General features: G+C 45.8%; 1 protein-coding gene across 2 annotated transcripts in view; it reads left to right on the top strand.

Moving 5' to 3' along the window:
* LOC110507154 (calsyntenin-2) overlaps positions 1-25,437 on the top strand; it is a 445,555-nt gene that overhangs the window by 390,780 nt on the left and 29,338 nt on the right. For both annotated transcript variants that reach the window (XM_036965819.2, XM_036965818.2), the window contains exon 9: positions 22,110-22,272. In XM_036965819.2, the coding sequence (XP_036821714.2) occupies positions 22,110-22,272 (163 nt within the window). The remainder of the gene's footprint in view (positions 1-22,109; positions 22,273-25,437) is intronic.

Below are 25,437 nucleotides of genomic sequence, written 5' to 3'. Positions count from 1 at the left end.
AGCAGAAATATAGATAAAATGAATCACTAACCTTTGATGATCCTTATCAGATGACACTCATAGGACATCATGTTACACAATATGTGTATGTTTTGTTCGATAATGTGCATATTTATATCCCAAAAATGTAGTTTACATTTGTGCGTTACGTGCAGTAATGTTTTGATTCCAAAACATCCGGTGATTTTGCAGATAGCGCAGAATTAAAGATAGACTTCTCCTTAATGCAACCGCTGTGTCAGATTTTTTTTTTTACTTTACGGAAAAAGCATATTCTGAGTACGGCGCTCAGAGCCCTATCCAGCCAAAGAAATATCCGCCATGTTGGAGTCAACAGAAGTTAGAAATAACGTTAGAAATATTCACTGACCTTTGATGATCTTCATCAGAATGCACTCCCAGGAATCTCATTTCGACTATAAATGACTGATCTGTTCCATAAAGTCCAACATTTATGTCCAAATAGCCACTTGTTGTTAGCGTGTTCAGCCCAGTAATCCATCTTCATGAGGCGCGAGCACTTCATCCAGACAAAAACTCAAAAAGTTCCATTATAGGTCGTAGAAACAAGTCAAACGATGTATGGAATCAATCTTTAGGATGTGTTTAACATAAAACTTCAATAATGTTCCAACCGGAGAATTCCATTGTCTGTAGAAAAGCACTGGAAGGAGAGCTAACTCTGTCGGGACCGCGCGTCACAAGCCTGAGACACTCTGTCAGACCACTGACTCATTCAGCTCCCATTCCCCACTCCTTTATAGCAGAAGCCTGAAACAAGTTTCTAAATATGGTTGACATCTAGTGGAATCCTTAGGAAGTGCAACTTGACCCCATAGACACTGTGTATTTGGTTGGCCAAGCTTTGAAAAACTACAAACCTCAGATTTCCCACTTCCTGGTTGGAATTTTCTCAGGTTTTCGCCTGCCAAATTAGTTCTGTTATACTCACAGACATCATTCAAACAGTTTTAGAAACTTCAGAGTGTTTTCTATCCAATACTAATAATAATATGCATATATTAGCATCTGGGACAGAGTAGGAGGCAGTTCACTCTGTGCACGCTTTTCATCCAAAAGTGAAAATGCTGCCCCCTATCCCAAACAGGTTTTAATTATAGAAAAACCAGCTAGTGTGGTCTGTATGGAGTGTTTGGGCATCAGTGCACAGCCAGACTTCAACCTCCAGCCCTCAGTCTCCATTGTCTCGCCCTCAGTCTCCAGCGTTCAATCTCCTCAGTCTCCAGCCTCTAGCCCACAGCCTCCATCCCTCAGGCTCCAACCCTCATCTTTCGAACCCTCAGCCTCCAGCCCTCAGCCTCCAGTCCTCAGACTCAAGTCTCCAGCCCTCAGTTTCCAGCACTCAGCCTCCATCCCTCTGCCTCCAGCCCTCAGTTTCTAGGCCTCAGCCTCCATCTCTCAGTCTCCAACCCTCAGTCTCCAGCCCTCAGCCCTCCTTTTCCAGCCTCCAGCCCTCAGACTCCAGCCCTCAGACTCCAGCGCTCAGCCTCCAGCCCTCAGACTCCAACCCTCAGGCTCCAGCCCTCCTTCTTAAGTCTCCAATCCTCAGTCTCCAGCCCTCAGCCCTCCTTCTCCAGCCTCCAGCCCTCCTTCTCCAGCCCTCAGCCTCCAGCCCTCCTTCTCCAGCCTCCTGCCCTCAGTCTCCAATCTGGCTTTGTCACTGGCCTAATAAGCCTCTGAGAAAAAGTTAGACATGGTGTGTGTCTATGTTGTCTGGGATGTATAGTCTGAGGCCAGTTCTATGTGGTGTGGATCTATGTTGTCTGGGTTAGATAAGTTCTATGTGGTGTGGATCTATGTGGATCTATATCCTAGGTTAGATGTGTTATATGTGATGTCTATGGATCTATGTTGTCTGGGATGTATAGATAGACAGAATTGGCTTCAGAGTCTGGAGTGAAGATTTATGGGATTGGTCCTCCAGTTGGTCCTCTGGTTGAGAGGGGTGAAAGAGAGATGGATGAAAGAGGGGATAGAGAAAGGTGGTGTGGCATGGGGTGGAGGTTGTAGTCTAGCCCTAACGTGGTATGATGAATTTGGCGTGGGGGGTGAGAGTGTTACTCAAGGTTGGGGTAATGAATGTAAGGGATATGTTTGAGTGTGGGGTTGCGTGATAGATGTAACATGTCTGAAAATGTTGTTTTTCTGCTTGATACTACCAATACTCTCCTATCTGGAGTAGTGCAGTTCTGCATCATCTCTCTCTCTCTCTCTCTCTCTCTCTCTCTTCCTCTCTATCTCTCTTCCTCTCTGTGTATTTTGTTGAGCACAGGAGGGTAGAAACAAACCTATCTGTTCCAGCAGACACACAGTGACCTGGACCGTCTGCTATCTAGTGCCAGAACCACTGGACTGACAGAGTGAAAAGAACACATTCCCGCTGCCAAACCAGGAGAGCCCGACTTTACAGCAGCAGAAAGCTTCAGGCCTGCCTGGCCTGGTTCCAAACCAATCTCTGCCACACTCAGCTTCTAGTCAAGGGCTGTGTCCCAATAGACTATGTGTCCCTTTCTTCATGCTCGCTGATGTGGAAAGTAGTGCTTGGTCAAAAAATGGAGGTGAAACCCCATCTGGGCCTTTTCCATATCAGTGGTGATTGAGAGGAGAGGAGTGGAGAGGAGCAGGTGAAACTAGTCTTTACATTTCTGTTTGACCCTCTTTTCTTCTTTTGTGGTATTGTATTTCTCTCTTTTTTCTCATCTCTTTCCTTTGTCTTGCTTAGTGTCTCTCTCTCTCTCTGCGTCCCTCTCTCTGTGTCTCTCTACGTCTCTCTGCGTCTCTCTCTCTCTGCGTCTCTCTCTCTCTGCATCTGTCTCTCTGCCTCTCGCTCTCTGCGTCTCTCTCTCTCTACGTCTATCTCTTTCTCTGCGTCTGTCTCTCTGCTTCTCGCTCTCTGTGTCTCTCTCTCTACGTCTCTCTCTCTGCGTCTCTCTCTCTGCGTCTCTCTCTCTCTGCGTCTCTCTCTCTCTCTGCGTCTCTCTCTCTCTCTGCGTGTCTCTCGCTGCGTCTCTCTCTCTGTGTCTTTCTCTCTGCGTCTCTCTCTCTCTGCATCTCTCTCTCTCTGCGTCTCTCTCTCTCTCTGCGTCTCTCTCTCTCTGCGTCTCTCTCTCTCTCTGCGTGTCTCTCGCTGCGTCTCTCTCTCTGTGTCTTTCTTTCTGCGTCTCTCTCTCTCTGCATCTCTCTCTGCGTGTCTCTCGCTGTGTCTCTCTCTGCGTCTCTCTTTCTGCCTCTCTATCTATGCGTGTCTCTCTCTGCTTCTCTCTCTCTGCGTCTCTCTCTCTGCCTCTCTACCTCTGCGTGTTTATCTTTGCGTCTCTCTCTCTCTCTGCGTCTCTCTCTCTGCCTCTCTATCTCTGCGTCTGTCTCTCTATATCTCTCTGCCTCTCTCTCTGCGTCTCTCTCTCTGCCTCTCTATCTCATCGTGTCTCTATCTGCATCTCTCTCTGCGTCTGTCTCTCTATATCTCTCTCTGCATGTCTCTCTCTGCGTGTCTCTCTCTGCCCCTCTCTCTCTGCCTCCCTCTCTCTCTGCCTCTCTCTCTCTGCCTCTCTCTCTCTGAGTCTGTCTCTCTGCGTCTGTCTCTCTGCGTCTCTCTCTCTGCCTCACTCTCTCTGCCTCTCTCTCTCTCTGAGTCTGTCTCTCTGCGTCTGTCTCTCTCTGCGTTTCTCTCTTTGCCTCTCTATCTCTGCGTGTCTCTCTCTCTGCGTCTCTCTCTCTGCATCTGTCTCTCTATTTCTCTCTGCCTCTCTCTCTCTGCGTCTCTCTCTCTGCCTCTCTCTCTCTGCCTCTATCTCTGCGTGTCTCTCTCTGCGTCTCTCTCTGCATCTGTCTCTCTATTTCTCTCTGCCTCTCTCTCTGCGTCTGTCTCTCTGCCTCTCTCTCTCTCTGCCTCTCTCTCTCTGAGTCTGTCTCTCTGCGTCTGTCTCTCTCTGCGTCTCTCTCTCTGCCTCTCTATCTCTGCGTGTCTCTCTCTGCGTCATATGTCTCTCTATATCTCTCTCTCTGCCTCTCTCTCTGCCTCTCTCTCTCTGCCTCTCTCTCTGCCTCTCTCTCTCTGCCTCTCTCTCTCTCTCTCTCTGCATCTGTCTCTCTGCGTCTGTCTCTCTCTGCGTCTGTCTCTCTCTGCGTCTGTTTCTCTTCGTCTCTCTCTCTCTCTGCGTCTCTCTCTATCTCTGCGTATGTCTCTCTGCGTCTGTCTCTCTCTGCGTCTGTTTCTCTGCGTCTCTCTCTCTCTGCGTCTCTCTCTATCTCAGCGTCTGTCTCTCTGCGTCTCTCTTTCTGCCTCTCTATCTCTGCGTGTTTATCTCACCTAAAAAATGTCAGACATTTTCCACCATATAAAAGAGCTGAATTGAATGTTCACACTGGGCTCATATGGATGTAATCATCAGGCACATGGCTTCTGTACTCTGTCCACTTGTGGCCAAGACCAGCCTGTTGGGTCTCATAGTGCAGAGAACAAGACCAGCCTGTTGGGTCTCATAGTGCAGAGAACAAGACCAGCCTGTTGGGTCTCATAGTGCAGAGAACAAGACCAGCCTGTTGGGTCTCATAGTGCAGAGAACAAGACCAGCCTGTTGTGTCTCATAGCGCAGAGGCCAAGACCAGCCTGTTGGGTCTCATAGCGCAGAGACCAAGACCAGCCTGTTGGGTCTCATAGCGCAGAGAACAAGACCAGCCTGTTGGGTCTCATAGAAGAGAGAACAAGACCAGCCTGTTGGGTCTCATAGTGCAGAGAACAAGACCAGCCTGTTGGGTCTCATAGTGCAGAGAACAAGACCAGCCTGTTGGGTCTCATAGTGCAGAGAACAAGACCAGCCTGTTGGGTCTCATAGCGCAGAGGCCAAGACCAGCCTGTTGGGTCTCATAGTGCAGAGAACAAGACCAGCCTGTTGGGTCTCATAGCTCAGAGACCAAGACCAGCCTGTTGGGTCTCATAGCGCAGAGACCAAGACCAGCCTGTTGGGTCTTATAGTGCAGAGACCAAGACCAGCCTGTTGGGTCTCATAGTGCAGAGACCAAGACCAGCCTGTTGGGTCTCATAGCGCAGAAACCAAGACCAGCCTGTTGGGTCTCATAGTGCAGCGACCAAGCCAAAGAGAGGGACTCTCTCCTTCCCTGCATATTTCTCTGAGTGTGTTCCAGACCAGTGTGATCAGTCAGTGTAAAGAGAGGGTGTCAGGGGGGCTGGGAGAGAGTCTGCTGGTGTGGTGGTTAGTATTCCCAGAGAGCCAGCAGCCCACTCTAACAGCACAACTGAATTAGCAGGCACTGGAGAGGCCATTGTGCTGTTGACTCTCTGTCCCCTGTCATAGCACACTGTAATTGCTACTCTAATTAGTATTTTTCTGCCACGCAGACAGTAATTCATAGTCACCTTCAAGCACATTCAGGCAGGCTGATAGACAGGCTAACAGGCAGACAGGAAGCACGCTGTCCGTCCATCTTGTCACAGTCACAGCTGTCGCTTTACTGTTGTTCAAGCACACAGTTTCCTTCTCTCACTGACTTACTCGCTCGCCCTCTCTCATTCGTTTTCTCTCTCTGTCTCTCTCTTTGCTATACTCTTTCTCTCTCATAAACATTTATTGCCACACACTCATATCCCCTGTTCATAGTTTTCATTCTCATTTTTACTCACTCACTCGTAATTTTTTGTGCCTTGCTCCAACCACAAGTCCACTGAAGATGACCCATACCAGACAAGATTGGGTTAGACCCTTGACTTACAGTGAAGATGACCCATACCAATAGACAAGTTTGGGTTAGACCCTTGACTTACAGTGAAGATGACCCATACCAATAGACAAGATTGGGTTAGACCCTTGACTTACAGTGAAGATGACCCATACCATTAGACAAGATTGGGTTAGACCCTTGACTTACAGTGAAGATGACCCATACCAATAGACAAGATTGGGTTAGACCCTTGACTTACAGTGAAGATGACCCATACCAATAGACAAGTTTGGGTTAGACCCTTGACTTACAGTGAAGATGACCCATACCAATAGACAAGATTGGGTTAGACCCTTGACTTACAGTGAAGATGGATGGCTGTATATGTTCAAGTTGTGGTTGTATGTTGAAAGGGGAACAAACAGAGAGCGAGGTAGAGAGAGTATAGTTGCTATTCACAAGGTGACCGTTTTCTCCTTTCCTTTCCTCCGTTCTCTTCTTCTGAATGGATTACTTTTATTTTTCATTTGCTTTGTTCTCCTCCTGCAAGCGATTCAATCCCACGCTGGACGGAGAGATGGGTTTGGTTTCATTTCGTCCCTGGCTCCCACACTACCTCTCATTCTCATTCTCTCCTTCTCTTGTTTCTAAAATCCTCCTTGAAGTCACCTTGTTCTCAAGACTCATCAATCTCTGTGTTGATCCCTTCATGGCTCCCTTGGCCTTGTTTCCTCACCCCCTCTGTCCTTCCTCTCCATCTCCTCTCCTCTGTTCATCCCTACAGCCCAAAGTTTTTACATATTTTAATGTTCTTTTCTAAGGGGGTAGATCAGCTTGAATACTGCAGTTTGATTGTAGCTTCCATCAATCCCCCATATATTTGATTTGTAAATATATATATACAGCCCTAATTTCTTTCCTCTCCTCATTTCTCCTGTCCTCTCTCCTCTCCAGTTAATAGCCTTGTGTTTGATCCTGTCTTTCTCCTCTATTACATCTTATTTCCTATCTCTGTCCCCCTTTTGTGTCTCTCTCCCACTAGCTTGCCCTTTTCTGTCTCTCTCTGGCCTTTCAGTATTCAGCATTTTCTTAGTCTGCCACTGCCCTCTACCTATCATTTGTTATGACTTTCCATCCCACTGCCTCTTCATCTCTTCATTTTCCTGCTCTCTCTCCCCATCTGGTCTTTGAAGTGAGAAGGGGACAGGCGTGGAGGAGGCCTGCCCCTTTAAGACGTTCAACTCTAAAGGACTGTAGCAGCGCTCCTGGAGTCAGACACTAATAGAGAGGAGGAAGAAAGAGAGAGGGAGTGGAAGAAGACAGAATGGAGAGGAGAGTGGTTTTGTTTTCTCATACCGTGGCGGGCCCAGGAGATGACAAGGGGTCTTTGATATGCAATGTTTCACCCGCTCTCTCTCTGTCTCCCTCCCTCCTTCTCTCCCTCTCTCTTTCTCTGCCACACTGTCCAATTGAGTAGGCCCATTGTTGTTATTCTCTCCTTTCCCCCTCTCTCTCTCCATCTTTCTACCCTGCCCTTTTATTTCTATTTACTTACTTATTTTCCGACCGCGAGGCGCTACAGAGGGTAGTGAGTACGGCCCAGTACATCACAGGGGCCAAGCTTCCTGCCATCCAGGACCTCTATACCAGGCGGTGTCAGCCACCCCAGTCATAGACTGTTCTCTCTGCTACCGCATGACAAGTAGTACCGGAGCGTCAAGTCTAGGACCAACAGGCTTCTTAACAGCTGCTACCCCCAAGCCATAAGACTCCTGAACAGTTCATCAAATGGCTACCCAGACTATTCGCATCGACCCTCTCCTTTATTTTACGCTGCTGCTGCCCTCTGTTTATTATCTATACATAGTCACTTTAGCCCTACCTACATGTACATATTATCTCAATTACCTCAACTTACCTCTACCCCTGCACATTGACCAGGTTCCAGGACCCCCTCCATATAGCCTGCTTATTTTTATTTTATTGTGTTACTTTTTTAAACTTTAGTTTATATAGTAAATAGTTTCTTAATTCAAATTGTTCTTAAAACTTGGAAGTAAGCATTTGTAAGCAAGCATCTCATGGGAAGGTCTACAGCTGTATGTATTCAGCGCATGTGACAAATCAAATTTGATTTGATTTCTTCTGTCTATCATTTTGCATGACAGGGAGAGACATGGAGGGATTTGGGAATTGCAAAGTTTGCTTCCCATCTCAAACTTCAAGTTGTTTTGAACTTCCACTTTGTGTTGATTGTGCCTTAGCTGGTTGTCCAACTGGGCCAGGGGTGACCCGTCATTCAAAACCTCCTGTTTTGAGATCCAACTGTTTAGCTTTAAAAAATACAACTTTTTTTTTCTTGTTGTTTCCTGTTTTGCATATTACTTTGGCATTAATACGTGTCACATATCAGTTTGCAAACAATGTAGAAATAATAATAATAATAATAATTTAGTTAATAAAGCCGCATACAAACATGGTCCCTTTTTTGCTGTCTTGAGTAAGGCAGCTTCAAAATGCAGGTGTTTCAGGGCTTTCTGTGGTGGTGGGGCAGCCAGCGGAAAATACAGAGCATAGGTGTTGGTAATGTTCTCTAGTTGAGCTTTGATTGGCTCAATGTTCTGTCACTCATGGGGACACCACGTTACCGCAAAATCTACAGGTAGAGCTAAAAAATTCAAGCCCCTTGGGTGCTGCCATAAAGTTACATTAGAAGTAATTGCCCATCAAGAAGGCACAAGGTCATTGGTCATAGATAAAATTACGTCAAATCACCTTATATCTACCGTAGCTTTGATTGGACTGATCATGTTAACGTCATACTTTCAAAATCTTAGCTAGCAAGTTATCAGTAATCATCATGAATCAAGTCGACAATCTACTGGCAAATCCTTTTCAATCCTTGTCAAATGAAAAGAAATGATGATGAGAAATTATAGATAAAACGTATCGGTGCTCATTGGACATAAAAAATACACAAGTTGGAAATCGCAAATTCAACAATGAGTGGTTTGGAAGGAATCAGTGGCTAACTGCAAGCGTTGCAAAGCAATCACTAGCCTGCTATTAAGTGGAGAGGGTGTGTGGTCCAAGTCTGGGTATAAGGGTCTCGTTTCTGTGTGAGGGTTTGCCCCACCAAGATGTACATGCTAAAATCGTCACTGCACAGGACACAGATGTCAGTTCAATGTCTAAGTATTGGTTGTCAACTAATGTGAATTCAATATGAAATCAACAAAACATTTCATTGGATTTAGGTTAATATGAAATTCCCTTACATAGATTTTTTGCAAATCCACTCCCTTGTCCCCACTCTCTCTCAACTACATACACACATGATTAAATAACACACAGAGACACACATACACACAGACACAAACACACACACACGCTTGCACACACAATCCCACAGACACAACTTCTGCCCTGTGGCATAACTCCTGTATAGCAGCCAGTCTCCTGTTCCTCCCAGGGTAGTGCTTTCCCTCACTCTGAATCTCTTCCTGCCATAGCAGCCAGTCTCCTGTTCCTCCCAGGGTAGTGCTTTCCCTCACTCTGAATCTCTTCCTGCCATAGCAGCCAGTCTCCTGTTCCTCCCAGGGTAGTGCTTTCCCTCACTCTGAATCTCTTCCTGCCATAGCAGCCAGTCTCCTGTTCTCTCTCTCTATCCAGCTGGCTGCTCACCAAACAAAGCATTGCACCTGTTCTCCCCAACTTCACTTTTTTCAGGAAGGATATTCACTTTAGTGCTGACAACTCGATTCATTACCTGCTTATGAAACTCAGGCAGATGGTGGTCTTTATTTCACTAACATAGTGATAGTTATTTGATCCTTTTTGGGTATGATGGTGTGGGCGGGTGTTTGATGTTTTTGGGTATGATGGTGTGGGCGGGTGTTTGATGTTTTTGGGTATGATGGTGTGGGTGGGTGTTTGATGTTTTTGGGTATGATGGTGTGGGTGGGTGTTTGATGTTTTTGGGTATGATGGTGTGGGTGGGTGTTTGATGTTTTTGGGTATGATGGTGTGGGTGGGTGTTTGATGTTTTTGGGTATGATGGTGTGGGTGGGTGTTTGATGTTTTTCGGTATGATGGTGTGGGTGGGTGTTTGATGTTTTTCGATATGATGGTGTGGGTGGGTGTTTGATGTTTTTCGGTATGATGGTGTGGGTGGGTGTTTGATGTTTTTGCATACCGAGTAGAACGACAAACACATCAATCAAATCAAATCAAATTGTATTTGTCACATACACATGGTTAGCAGATATTAATGTGAGTGTAGCGAAATGCTTGTGCTTATAGTTCTGACAGTGCAGTAATAACCAACAAGTAATCTAGCTAACAATTCCAAAACTACTACATTATACTCACAAGTGTAAAGGGATAAAGAATATGTACATAAATATATATGAATGAGTGATGGTACAGAATGGCATAGATGAGATGCAGTAGATGGTATCGAGTACAGTATATGCATATGAGATGAGTAATGTAGGGTATGTAAACAAAGTGGCATAGTTTAAAGTGGCTAGTGATACATGTATTACTTAAAGATGCAGTAGATGATATAGAGTACAGTATATACATATGAGATGAGTCATGTAGGGTATGTAAACATTATATTAAGTAGCATTGTTTTAAGTGGCTAGTGATATATTTTACATCAATTTCCATCAATTCCCATTATTAAAGTGGCTGGAGTTGAGTCAGTGTGTTGGCAGCAGCCACTCAATGTTAGTGGTGGCTGTTTAACAGTCTGATGGCCTTGAGATAGAAGTAGTTTTTCAGTCTCTCGGTCTCTGCTTTGATGCACCTGTCCTGATCTCGCCTTCTGGATGATTGCGGGGTGAACAGGCAGTGGCTCAGATGGTTGTTGTCCTTGATGATCTTTATGGCCTTCCTGTGACATCGGGTGGTGTAGGTGTCCTGGAGGGCAGGTAGTTTGCCCCCGGTGATGCGTTGTGCAGACCTCACTACCCTCTGGAGAGCATTACGGTTGTGGGCGGAGCAGTTGCCGTACCAGGCGGTGATACAGCCCAACAGGATGCTCTCGATTGTGCATTTGTAGAAGTTTGTGAGTGCTTTTGGTGACAAGCCAAATTTCTTCAGCCTCCTGAGGTTGAAGAGGCGCTGCTGCGCCTTCTTCACAACGCTGTCTGTGTGGGTGGACCAATTCAGTTTGTCCGTGATGTGTACGCCGAGGAACTTAAAACTTACCACATTCTCCACTACTGTCCCATCGATGTGGATAGGGGGTGCTCCCTCTGCTGTAAAGATGACTGCATGGACACTCTAATCCAGTTTTGCCATGGTTCACTCTACCAGGGTCAAATCTGCATTACACTGTCAATACACTCTTCCTCTTCTCTCTTTGCGGTCTGGTTAGTTATAATCCTAAATCCGCCCTCCCCCTCTCCACTCCCTCTATCTCCTTCTATCCACTCCCTCTGTCCCCTCTACCTTTTTCCCCACTCCCTCTCTGTGATCATTGAAGCAAAATAGTATTCATCTCATATGCATACGTATATACTGTACTCTATATCATCGACGGTATCCTTATGTAATACATGTATCACTAGCCACTTTATACTATACTATGCCACTTTGTTTACATACTCATCTCATTTGTACATACTGTACCCGATACCATCTACTGTATCTTGCCTATGCTGCTCTGTACCATCACTCATTCATATATCCTTATGTACATATTCTTTATCCCCTTACACTGTGTACAAGACAGTAGTTTTGGAATTGTTAGTTAGATTACTTGTTATTACTGCATTGTCGGAACTAGAAGCACAAGCATTTCGCTACACTCGCATTAACATCTGCTAACCATGTGTATGTGACAAATAAAATTTGATTTGATTTGATTTGATTTGAAGTAAAACCTGCAATGTGAGTGACAGAAAGATAGACAGCCCTGTCATACAGAAAGACAGCACAGAAACTGAGTGAAGAAGGAGAGAAAGACAGAGAGTGAAAAATAAAGAAAGTCTGACGGGCTTTACAAAGAAACAAACAAACATACCAACACTGAGAAACATACCAATACTGAGAGAGATACCAACACTGAGAAACATACCAATACTAAAAGAGATACCAACACTGAGAAACATACCAACACTGAGAAACATACAAACTCTGAGAAACATACCAACACTGAGAAACATACCAACACAGAGAGATACCAACACTGAGAGATAACAACACTGAGAAACATCAAACACTGAGAGACATACCAACACTGATAGAGATATCAACACAGAGAGATACCAACACTGAGAAACATACCAACTTTAAGAAACATATCACCACTGAGAAACATACCACCACTGAGAAACATACCAACACTGAGAGAGATACCAACACTGAGAGAGATACCAACACTGAGAAACATACCAACACAGAGAAATACCAACACTGAGAAACATACCAATACTGAGAGAGACACCAACACTGAGAGACACACCAACACTGAGAGAGATACCAACACTGAGAGAGATACCAACGGCCTCCCGGGTGGCACAGTGGTCTAGGGCTAGCTGTGCCACCAGAGACTCTGGGTTTGTGCCCAGGCTCTGTCGCAGCCGGCCACTGAGAGACGTCACTCGCTCTGAAACCATGAAGTAATTGTTTCCCTTGCTCTGCAAGGGCCACAGCTTTTGTGGAGCAATAGGTAACGATGCTTCTTTGGAGGCAGTTGCTGATGTGTGCAGAGGGTCCCTGGTTCAAGCCCAGGTAGGGGTGAGGAGAGGGACGGAAGCAACACTGTTACACAAGCAAGCTCCCTAGCTGAGGATACAGAACTGCTGTGTTAACCGGCTAAGTGGCCAAATACAGGCCAGAAATGTGTTGGAATTTTCTGCCGATGTCTTTTGAGACTTATAATGATGGGTGAGATGTTATTGCTTATATAGCATTGTTTAGCCTATCATGGTTTAGTCTCACACACCCCCTAACGTGAGAGTTGAGTGTTATTTAATCTTTGTTTATATGAAGAGCATCTATAGATGCCGAGTTAGTTTAAGCTTTATGTTTAGGCACCCTAAGGTTTGTGTTAGTCAAGGAGTGCTTCATTTGGGGAAATCACTCAGTAAAGGGACAGGAGGGGGGATAGGGTTTGTGTTTTATGTTCACTTTTAGTACAGGTGGCATGACAAGCTCTCGCACGGCAAGACATTTTTCTTTTGGGCTTTGTATGACACAATTTGCTCTAAAATAAGAAATGCCAGGTAGTGACCGAGCACAGAGTAGATCTGGTGGAATAAAGATAGTCAGCTGGAACTGCAATGTCTTAGGTCATGTCGTGAAAGAGTCAAGGTTTTTTTATCATCTTAAATCACTGGCCGCTGACATAGTGCTTCTTCAAGAAACTCAGATGAAATGCTCGGCTCAGGCCAAACTACGAGTCGGCTGGATCGGTCAGATATACCAGTCTAATTTTGATGCAAAAGCGAGAGGGGAGCAATCCTGAAAAGGAAAAACATTCCTTTATTTACTCATCCTCAATTTCAGATCCTAATGGTCGGTATATTATTGTGGCTTGTATACTGAAATCGAAACCAATAACCTTGGTCAATTTATAAGGACCCACCTTCGATGATCCATTATTTTTTCAAAGGATATTTAAGGCCATACCAAATATCTTGGATACAAGTGTTCTTGTTTATAAGGAGACTTTAACTGTATGCTGTACGCTTTTCTTTTAGATAAACATCTATCAAGGTCACTTCAACAATCAAATGCCAGTGTCTGTCTAAATACATTGATGAAAAACCTTAACATTGTCGATATTTGGAGACTGACTCACCCAGCATATAGGGATTATTGTGACAAACCACCTAAATCATTATCAAGACAGCTAAGGCATGTACGGGCATCTAGAGCTATTCATAAAATTAACGACAAGAATGGTCAAATAGTAACAGATGCACAGGATATTAATAAATGCTTTGCACAGATTTACCCAGAGTTACAGTGGGGCAAAAAAGTATTTAGTCAGCCACCAATTGTGCAAGTTCTCCCACTTAAAAAGATGAGAGGCCTGTAATTTTCATCATAGGTCATTTGGTCAACAACAAAAGTTTATCTCAATACTTTGTTATATACCCTTTGTTGGCAATGACAGAGGTCAAACGTTTTCTGTAAGTCTTCACAAAAGCTCCCTAAAACACTTCAGCGTGCAGGCCTTTCTAATCGACCTGGCCCGGGTATCCAGGAAGGATATTGACCTCATTCCATCAGTAGAGGATGCCTGGTTATTCTTTAAAAGTGCTTTCCTCACCATCTTAAATAAACATGCCCCATTCAAAAAAGTTAGAACCAGGAACAGATATAGCCCTTGGTTCACTCTAGACCTGACTGTCCTTGACCAGCACAAAAACATCCTGTGGCGTTCTGCATTAGTATCGAATAGCCTCCACGATATGCAACTTGTCAGGGAAGTTAGAAACCAATAAACACAGGCAGTTAGGAAAGCAAAGGCCAGCTTTTTCAAACAGAAATTTGCATCCTGTAGCACAAACTCCAAAAGGTTCTGAGACATTGTAAAGTCCATGGAGAATAAGAGCACCTCCTCCCAGCTGTCCACTGCAGTCTAGGAAACACTGTCACCACAGATAAATCCACAATAATTGAGAATTTCAATAAGCATTTTTCTACGGCTGGCCATGCTTTCCACCTGGCTACCCCTACCCCGGGCAACAGCTCTGTACCCCCCACAGCAACTTGCCCAAGCCTCCCCCATTTCTCCTTCACCCAAATCCAGAAAGCTGATGCTCTGAAAGAGCTGCAAAATCTGGACCCCGACAAATCAGCCGTGCTAGAAAATCTGGACCCTCTCTTTCTAAAATGTTCTGCCGCAATTGTTGCAACCCCTATTACTAGCCTGTTCTACCTCGCTTTCATATCGTCTGAGATCCCCAATGATTGGAAATCTGCCGTGGTCATCCCCCTTTTCAAAGGGGGAGACACTCTAGACCCAAACTGTTACAGACATACAACTATCCTACCCTGCCTTCCTAAGGTCTTCGAAAGCCAAGTTAACAAACAAATGACCGACCATTTTGAATCCCACCTTACCTTCTCCGCTATGGAATCTGGTTTCTGAGCTGGTCATGGGTGCACCTCAGCCACGCTCAAGGTCCTAGACGACATCATATCCGCCATCGATAAGAAACAATACTCTGCAGCCATATTCATCGACCTGCCCAAGGCTTTCGACTCTGTCAATCACCACATTCTTATCGGCAGACTCAACAGCCTTGGTTTCTCAAATTACTGCCTCGCCTGGTTCACCAATTACTTCTCAGACAGAGTTCAGTGTGTCAAATCGAAGGGCCTGTTGTCCGGACCTCTGGCAGTCTCTATGGGGGTGCCTCAGGGTTCAATTCTGTATGATGATGTCCCTCTTGCTGCTGGTGATTCTCTGATCCACCTCTAAGCAGACGACACCATTTTGTATTCTTCTGTAAACTCTCCTTCCAGACTCACATTAAGGTTATCCAGTCCAAAATGAAATCTAGAATCAGCTTCCTATTTCGCAACAAATCATCCATCACTCATGCTGCTAAACATACCCTCGTAAAACTGACCATCCTACCGATCCTTGACTTTGGCGATGTCATTTACAAAATAGCCTCCAACACTCTACTCAGCAAATTGGATGCAGTCTATCACAGTGCCATCTGTTTTGTCACCAAAGTCCCATATACTACCCACCACTGCGACCTGTATGCTCTCGTTGGCTGGCCCTCAGTTCATACTCGTCGCCAAACCCACTGGCTCCAGGTCATCTATAAGTCTTTGCTAGGTAAAGCCCCGCCTTATCTCAGTTCACTGGTCACCAAAGCAGTACCCACCCGTAGCACGCGCTCCTGCAGGTATATTTCCCTGGTCACCCCCAAAGCCAATTCCTCCTTTAGTCGCCTTTCCTTCTAGTTCTCTGCTGCCAATGACTGGAGCGAATTGCAAAAATCACTGAAGCTGGAGACTCATATCTGTCAGAGTTACTTCAAACAGAGCAGGACTACCCCCTAGAGAGTGTCAGAGTTACTCCATACAGAGCAGGACTACCCCCTAGAGAGTGTCAGAGTTACTCCATACAGAGCAGGACTACCCATAGAGAGTGTCAGGGTTACTCCACACAGAGCAGGACTACCCCTAGAGAGTGTCAGAGTTACTCCATACAGAGCAGGACTACCCCTAGAGAGTGTCAGAGTTACTCCATACAGAGCAGGACTACCCCTAGAGAGTGTCAGAGTTACTCCATACAGAGCAGGACTACCTCTAGAGAGTGTCAGGGTTACTCCATACAGAGCAGAACTACCCCCTAGAGAGTGTCAGAGTTACTCTATACAGAGCAGGACTACCCCCTAGAGAGTGTCAGAGTTACTCCATACAGAGCAGGACTACCCCCTAGAGAGTGTCAGAGTTACTCCATACAGAGCAGGACTACCCCCTAGAGAGTGTCAGAGTTACTCCATACAGAGCAGAACTACCCCTAGAGAGTGTCAGAGTTACTCCATACAGAGCAGGACTACCCCTAGAGAGTGTCAGAGTTACTCCATACAGAGCAGGACTACCCCTAGAGAGTGTCAAAGTTACTCCATACAGAGCAGGACTACACCTAGAGAGTGTCAGAGTTACTCCATACAGAGCAGGACTACCCCCAGAGAGTGTCAGAGTTACTCCATACAGAGCAGGACTATCCTCTAGACTGTGTCAGAGTTACTCCATTCAGAGCAGGACTACCCCTAGAGAGTGTCAGAGTTACTCCATACAGAGCAGGTCTACCCCTAGAGAGTGTCAGAGTTACTCCATACAGAGCAGGACTACCCCTAGAGAGTGTCAGAGTTACTCCAAACAGAGCAGGACTACCCCCTAGAGAGTGTCAGAGTTACTCCATACAGAGCAGGACTACCCCCTAGAGAGTGTCAGAGTTACTCCATACAGAGCAGGACTACCCCTAGAAAGTGTCAGAGTTACTCCAAACAGAGCAGGACTACCCCCTAGAGAGTGTCAGAGTTACTCCATACAGAGCAGGACTACCCCCTAGAGAGTGTCAGAGTTACTCCATACAGAGCAGGACTATCCTCTAGACTGTGTCAGAGTTACTCCATTCAGAGCAGGACTACCCCTAGAGAGTGTCAGAGTTACTCCATACAGAGCAGGACTACCCTCTCGACTGTGTCAGAGTTACTCCATACAGAGCAGGACTACCCCTAGAGAGTGTCACAGTTACTCCATTCAGAGCAGGACTACCCCTAGAGAGTGTCAGAGTTACTCCATACAGAGCAGGACTACCCCTAGAGAGTGTCAGGGTTACTCCATACAGAGCAGGACTACCCCTAGAGAGTGTCAGAGTTACTCCATACAGAGCAGGACTACCCCTAGAGAGTGTCAGAGTTACTCCATACAGAGCAGGACTACCCCCTAGAGAGTGTCACAGTTACTCCATTCAGAGCAGGACTACCCCCTAGAGAGTGTCAGAGTTACTCCATACAGAGCAGGACTACCCTCTCGACTGTGTCAGAGTTACTCCATACAGAGCAGGACTACCCCTAGAGAGTGTCAGAGTTACTCCATACAGAGCAGGACTACCCCTAGAGAGTGTCACAGTTACTCCATTCAGAGCAGGACTACCCCTAGAGAGTGTCAGGGTTACTCCATACAGAGCAGAACTACCCCTAGAGAGTGTCAGGGTTACTCCATACAGAGCAGAACTACCCCCTAGAGAGTGTCAGAGTTACTCCATACAGAGCAGAACTACCCCCTAGAGAGTGTCAGAGTTACTCTATACAGAGCAGGACTACCCCCTAGAGAGTGTCAGAGTTACTCCATACAGAGCAGGACTACCCCCTAGAGAGTGTCAGAGTTACTCCATACAGAGCAGGACTACCCCCTAGAGAGTGTCAGAGTTACTCCATACAGAGCAGAACTACCCCTAGAGAGTGTCAGAGTTACTCCATACAGAGCAGGACTACCCCTAGAGAGTGTCAGAGTTACTCCATACAGAGCAGGACTACCCCTAGAGAGTGTCAAAGTTACTCCATACAGAGCAGGACTACACCTAGAGAGTGTCAGAGTTACTCCATACAGAGCAGGACTACCCCCAGAGAGTGTCAGAGTTACTCCATACAGAGCAGGACTATCCTCTAGACTGTGTCAGAGTTACTCCATTCAGAGCAGGACTACCCCTAGAGAGTGTCAGAGTTACTCCATACAGAGCAGGTCTACCCCTAGAGAGTGTCAGAGTTACTCCATACAGAGCAGGACTACCCCTAGAGAGTGTCAGAGTTACTCCAAACAGAGCAGGACTACCCCCTAGAGAGTGTCAGAGTTACTCCATACAGAGCAGGACTACCCCCTAGAGAGTGTCAGAGTTACTCCATACAGAGCAGGACTACCCCTAGAAAGTGTCAGAGTTACTCCAAACAGAGCAGGACTACCCCCTAGAGAGTGTCAGAGTTACTCCATACAGAGCAGGACTACCCCCTAGAGAGTGTCAGAGTTACTCCATACAGAGCAGGACTATCCTCTAGACTGTGTCAGAGTTACTCCATTCAGAGCAGGACTACCCCTAGAGAGTGTCAGAGTTACTCCATACAGAGCAGGACTACCCTCTCGACTGTGTCAGAGTTACTCCATACAGAGCAGGACTACCCCTAGAGAGTGTCACAGTTACTCCATTCAGAGCAGGACTACCCCTAGAGAGTGTCAGAGTTACTCCATACAGAGCAGGACTACCCCTAGAGAGTGTCAGGGTTACTCCATACAGAGCAGGACTACCCCTAGAGAGTGTCAGAGTTACTCCATACAGAGCAGGACTACCCCTAGAGAGTGTCAGAGTTACTCCATACAGAGCAGGACTACCCCCTAGAGAGTGTCACAGTTACTCCATTCAGAGCAGGACTACCCCCTAGAGAGTGTCAGAGTTACTCCATACAGAGCAGGACTACCCTCTCGACTGTGTCAGAGTTACTCCATACAGAGCAGGACTACCCCTAGAGAGTGTCAGAGTTACTCCATACAGAGCAGGACTACCCCTAGAGAGTGTCACAGTTACTCCATTCAGAGCAGGACTACCCCTAGAGAGTGTCAGGGTTACTCCATACAGAGCAGGACTACCCCTAGAGAGTGTCAGGGTTACTCCATACAGAGCAGGACTACCCCTAGAGAGTGTCAGAGTTACTCCATACAGAGCAGGACTACCCCTAGAGAGTGTCAGGGTTACTCCATACAGAGCAGGACTACCCCCTAGAGAGTGTCAGAGTTACTCCATACAGAGCAGGACTACCCCTAGAGAGTGTCACAGTTACTCCATTCAGAGCAGGACTACCCCTAGAGAGTGTCAGAGTTACTCCATACAGAGCAGGACTACCCCTAGAGAGTGTCAGGGTTACTCCATTCAGAGCAGGACTACCCCTAGAGAGTGTCAGAGTTACTCCATACAGAGCAGGACTACCCCTAGAGAGTGTCAGAGTTACTCCATACAGAGCAGGACTACCCCCTAGAGAGTGTCACAGTTACTCCATTCAGAGCAGGACTACCCCTAGAGAGTGTCAGAGTTACTCCATACAGAGCAGGACTACCCCTAGAGAGTGTCAAAGTTACTCCATACAGAGCAGGACTACACCTAGAGAGTGTCAGAGTTACTCCATACAGAGCAGGACTACCCCCAGAGAGTGTCAGAGTTACTCCATACAGAGCAGGACTATCCTCTAGACTGTGTCAGAGTTACTCCATTCAGAGCAGGACTACCCCTAGAGAGTGTCAGAGTTACTCCATACAGAGCAGGTCTACCCCTAGAGAGTGTCAGAGTTACTCCATACAGAGCAGGACTACCCCCTAGAGAGTGTCAGAGTTACTCCATACAGAGCAGGACTACCCCCTAGAGAGTGTCAGAGTTACTCCATACAGAGCAGAACTACCCCTAGAGAGTGTCAGAGTTACTCCATACAGAGCAGGACTACCCCTAGAGAGTGTCAGAGTTACTCCATACAGAGCAGGACTACCCCTAGAAAGTGTCAGAGTTACTCCAAACAGAGCAGGACTACCCCCTAGAGAGTGTCAGAGTTACTCCATACAGAGCAGGACTACCCCCTAGAGAGTGTCAGAGTTACTCCATACAGAGCAGGACTATCCTCTAGACTGTGTCAGAGTTACTCCATTCAGAGCAGGACTACCCCTAGAGAGTGTCAGAGTTACTCCATACAGAGCAGGACTACCCTCTCGACTGTGTCAGAGTTACTCCATACAGAGCAGGACTACCCCTAGAGAGTGTCACAGTTACTCCATTCAGAGCAGGACTACCCCTAGAGAGTGTCAGAGTTACTCCATACAGAGCAGGACTACCCCTAGAGAGTGTCAGGGTTACTCCATACAGAGCAGGACTACCCCTAGAGAGTGTCAGAGTTACTCCATACAGAGCAGGACTACCCCTAGAGAGTGTCAGAGTTACTCCATACAGAGCAGGACTACCCCCTAGAGAGTGTCACAGTTACTCCATTCAGAGCAGGACTACCCCCTAGAGAGTGTCAGAGTTACTCCATACAGAGCAGGACTACCCTCTCGACTGTGTCAGAGTTACTCCATACAGAGCAGGACTACCCCTAGAGAGTGTCAGAGTTACTCCATACAGAGCAGGACTACCCCTAGAGAGTGTCACAGTTACTCCATTCAGAGCAGGACTACCCCTAGAGAGTGTCAGGGTTACTCCATACAGAGCAGGACTACCCCTAGAGAGTGTCAGGGTTACTCCATACAGAGCAGGACTACCCCTAGAGAGTGTCAGAGTTACTCCATACAGAGCAGGACTACCCCTAGAGAGTGTCAGGGTTACTCCATACAGAGCAGGACTACCCCCTAGAGAGTGTCAGAGTTACTCCATACAGAGCAGGACTACCCCTAGAGAGTGTCACAGTTACTCCATTCAGAGCAGGACTACCCCTAGAGAGTGTCAGAGTTACTCCATACAGAGCAGGACTACCCCTAGAGAGTGTCAGGGTTACTCCATTCAGAGCAGGACTACCCCTAGAGAGTGTCAGAGTTACTCCATACAGAGCAGGACTACCCCTAGAGAGTGTCAGAGTTACTCCATACAGAGCAGGACTACCCCCTAGAGAGTGTCACAGTTACTCCATTCAGAGCAGGACTACCCCTAGAGAGTGTCAGAGTTACTCCATACAGAGCAGGACTACCCCTAGAGAGTGTCAGGGTTACTCCATACAGAGCAGGACTACCCCTGCTGTGAGCAGTGCTCGTCATGCCCTAAGTGAGATGACGGCTTACCCATCTACTGTCCTAGCAGGGGCAACATTAGAGGTGTGTTTAGCCTATCTCAGAGCTTTCAGTCCCCCTCAGACAGACAGCCTGCATGGGGGCTATAAACCTCCGTAAGCTCTCCCTAAACCACAACCAGTGGCACAGACTGATAGACAGACCCAGCAGAAGCCTTTATACTGTGTCTGCCTCACAAAACAAACTATGCTCTCCTTATAAAGAAAGAGCTGAACTTCTTGTGATTATGTTTATCTAACACCACCTTCTCATCTCTCCCCTTTTCTCTCTCTCTCTCTCTCTCTCTCAATTCAAATGGCTTTATTAGCATGATAAACATGTGTTTACATTGCCAAAGCAAGTGAAATAGATAATGAACAAAAGTGAAATAATCAATCAAAAATGAATGAAGATAAAGTGAACTAGTCCTGCAGAGTTTTACCTCCCTTCATCTCCTCTCCTCTCCCTCTCATCCTATCACTCTACCTTAAAAGGCTGATAGGATTTAACAGTCCAAAGAGTTCTAAAATTAGTTTCAAAGGAATAAACACATTTCAAATGTCACATTATGGCTATGTACAGTGTTAAAATTATGTGCAAATATTTAAACTACAAAAGGGAAAATAAAATGTATTTACAATGGTGTTTGTCCTTCAGTGGTTGACCTGGCAACAGGTCACACATATTGCTGCTGTGATGGCACACTGTGATATTTCCCCCAACAGATATGGGAGTTTATAAATATTGGATTTGTTTTCAAATTCTTTGTGGGTCTGTGTAATCTGAGGGAAATAGGTGTCTCTAATATGGTCATACATTTGGCAGGAGGTTAGGAAGTGCAGCTCAGTTTCCACCTCATTTTGTGGGCAGTGTGCACATAGCCTGTCTTCTCTTGAGAGCCAGGTCTGCCTACGGCGGCCTTTCTCAATAGCAAGGCTATGCTCACTCTCTCTCTCTGTTTCTGTCTCTTTCTCTCGCTCTCTCTCTCTCTTTCACTCACTCTCTTTCACTCACTCTCTCTGTCTTTTTAACTGTCTCTCTCTCTCTCGCTTTCACTCATACTGTCTTTTTCGCTCGCTCTCTCTCTCTCTTTCACTCACTCTCTCTGTCTTTTTCCGGTGCAGATCTGTGATAAGGAGTGGCACTATTACGTCATTAACGTGGAGTTTCCTGTGGTGACACTCTACGTGGACGGAGTGACCTACGACCCTTACCTGGTGACAGACGATTGGCCGATCCACCCATCTCAGATTGACGTGCAGCTTACTTTGGGTGCCTGCTGGCAAGGTGATGATGATGACAATGATGATGATGCTGATGATAAATGATGATCTATCAAAAAATATTATAGATCAACATGAACGTCTAATTCACGTAAGAATTAGACTTTCACGTTTCTCAAATGTTAAATTTAGAAGTTTTTAAACTTAACTTCTTGACGCGCGGATCCCTTTACCGGGATCATTTTCATCAACAACCACTGAATTGCAAAGCGCCAAATAAAATAAAAATTACTAAAAATGTTTATATTCATGAAATCACAAGTGCAATATAGCAAAACACACCGTAGCATGTTGTTAATCCGCCTGTCGTGTCAGATTTTGAAAATATGCTTTACAGCGAAAGCAATCCAAGCGTTAGTGTAAGTTTATCGATTGCTCGACAAAACATTATGTACACCTAGCATCAAGTAGCTTGGTCACGAAAATCAGAAAAGCAATCAAATTAATCGCTTAACTATGATGATCTTCGGATGTTTTCACTCACGAGACTCTCAGTTACACAATAAATGTTCCTTTTGTTCCATAAAGATTATTTTTATATCCAAAATACCTCCATTTGTTTGGCGTGTTATGTTCAGAAATCCACAGGCTCGAGCGGTCACAACATCGCAGACGAAAATTCCAAATAGTATCCGTAATGTTTTAAAAATATATAATCGGGCCTCCCGGGTGGCGCAGTGGTTAAGGGCTGCGACTCCTGTGGCGGGCTGGGCGCAGTGTACGCTAGCCAAGGTGGCCAGGTGCACGGTGTTTCCTCCGGCGCATTGGTGCGGCTGGCTTCCGGGTTGGATGTGCGCTGTGTTAAAGAAGCAGCGGCTTGGTTGGTTGTGTATCGGAGGACGCATGACTTTCAACCTTCGTCTCTCCCGAGCCCGTACGGGAGTTGTAGCGATGAGACAAGATAGTAGCTACTACAACAATTGGATACTACGAAAATTGGGGAGAAAAAGGGGTAAAAAAAAAAAATAATAATTTAAAAAAAATAATAATAATAATAATAATATATATATATATATATATATATATATATATATATATATATATTCGATAATATATCAACCGGCACTGTCTCTTTTACAGTAGGAGAGGGAGAGACAATGGCTGCCCCACTCTGTTGCGCAAGCAAAACTCATGCGAACACCCAGCTATCCACTGACGCGATGTTATCTTTCTCGCTCATTTTTCAAAATAAAAGCCTGAACCTATGTCTAAAGACTGTTGACACCTTGAGGAAGCGATAGGAAAAGGAATCTGGTTGATATCCCTTTAAATGGAGCGAAGGCAGGCTATGGAACATGGAGCTTTCAAAATAAAAGTCACTTCCTGGTTTGATTTTCCTCAGGTTTTCGCCTGGAATATCAGTTCTGTTACACTCACAGACAATATTTTGACAGTTTCTATCCTAATCTGTCAATTCTATGCATATTCTAGCATTTGGGCCTGAGAAATAGGCTGTTTATTTGGGAACATTATTTTTCCAAACATAAAAATAGTGCCCCCTAGCTGAATGAGGTTACGTTTAGGCATTAACTCTGAATGGTTAAGGTTAGTCTTAAGGTTTGGGATAGGCTTAAAACAAACATATAAAAAACAACATTCTATCGCTGGATTCGAACATGCAACCCTTATAATCCGATACTTACGCCCATCCACCATCCCCGTCCACGACACCCTAGCAAAACCGAAACCAACTCGAAGCTAACAGCTCTCACTGTTGCCCCTCTTAGCACATGGATGGATGTCGAATACTGACTTGTATGATGGGTGACCTGGCTGGAAAATTATGACAATGACGATCTGCAACCAATGTCTTGCCCCTGTTGTGTGCCGTTGTTGACTGGTTCGATGTGGGGAAATGTTTGGGGGATCTGACCTGACAGCTGATCAGTTAAGCCGACTGGACAAGTGGTGTCAGCTTTGCTCTCTCCAGTCTTACTTTGAAGTGCTGTGTGCATGATGTGTATTTTTGAAAGTGAATGAACCTGACTGACAGAAGCTTGTAATCCATCTTCGATGCACAATGAAGTTGAAAAGTGAAGATACAATCAAGCTGTCTTCAGCAACGCCCAGTTAAAGAACAGATAAAAGGTCACTTCTCCTACAGTAGAGCCTACTGTTACTGTTGCTAAATGACTGTATGAATGTGTGTAATGATAGGTAGCCCTAAATGATGTGTCGAGATAGACAGGCCATTTTCAACAGGGTGGCAGGACAGGAGGAGGAGAGGAGAGGAGAGGAGAGGAGAGGAGAGGAGAGGAGAGGAGAGGAGAGGAGAGGAGAGGAGAGGAGAGGAGAGGAGAGGAGAGGAGAGGAGAGGGACATTACTTCTCCTTTCCACAACTGCTGTTTTTCTTCTCATTTGTTGAATGGCAGATGGAGTTGAATGACAGATGGAGTTGAATGGCAGATGGAGTTGAATGGCAGATGGAGTTGAATGGCAGATGGAGTTGATTGGCAGATGGAGGTGAATGGCAGATGGAGTTGAATGGCAGATGGAGTTGAATGGCAGATGGAATTGAATGGCAGATGGAGTTGAATGGCAGATGGAGTTGAATGGCAGATGGAGTTGAATGGCAGATGGAGGTGAATGGCAGATGGAGTTGAATGGCAGATGGAGTTGAATGGCAGATGGAGTTGAATGGCAGATGGACTTTAATGGCAGATGGAGTTGAATGGCAGATGGACTTTAATGGCAGATGGAGTTGAATGGCAGATGGAGTTGAATGGCAGATGGAGATGAATGGCAGATGAAGTTGAATGGCAGATGGACTTTAATGGCAGATGGAGTTGAATGGCAGATATACTTTAATGGCAGATGGAGTTGAATGGCAGATGAAGTTGAATGGCAGATGGAGTTGAATGGCAGATGGACTTTAATGGCAGATGAAGTTGAATGGCTGATGAAGTTGAATGGCAGATGGAGTTGAATGGCAGATGGAGTTGAATGGCAGATGGAGTTGAATGGCTGATGGAGTTGAATGGCAGATGGAGTTGAATGGCTGATGGAGTTGATTGGCACATGAAGTTGAATGGCTGATGGAGTTGAATGGCAGATGGAGTTGAATGGCAGATGAAGTTGAATGGCAGATGGAGTTGAATGGCTGATGGAGTTGAATGGCAGATGGAGTTGAATGGCAGATGGAGTTGAATGGCTGATGGAGGTGAATGG

This window comes from Oncorhynchus mykiss, chromosome 27 (genome assembly GCF_057628025.1).
Source record: "Oncorhynchus mykiss isolate SJ-2025 chromosome 27, ASM5762802v1, whole genome shotgun sequence".
NCBI lineage: Eukaryota > Metazoa > Chordata > Actinopteri > Salmoniformes > Salmonidae > Oncorhynchus > Oncorhynchus mykiss.
Note: the sequence above shows the minus strand (reverse complement) of the source record. Positions and strands in the feature narration are given on the sequence as shown.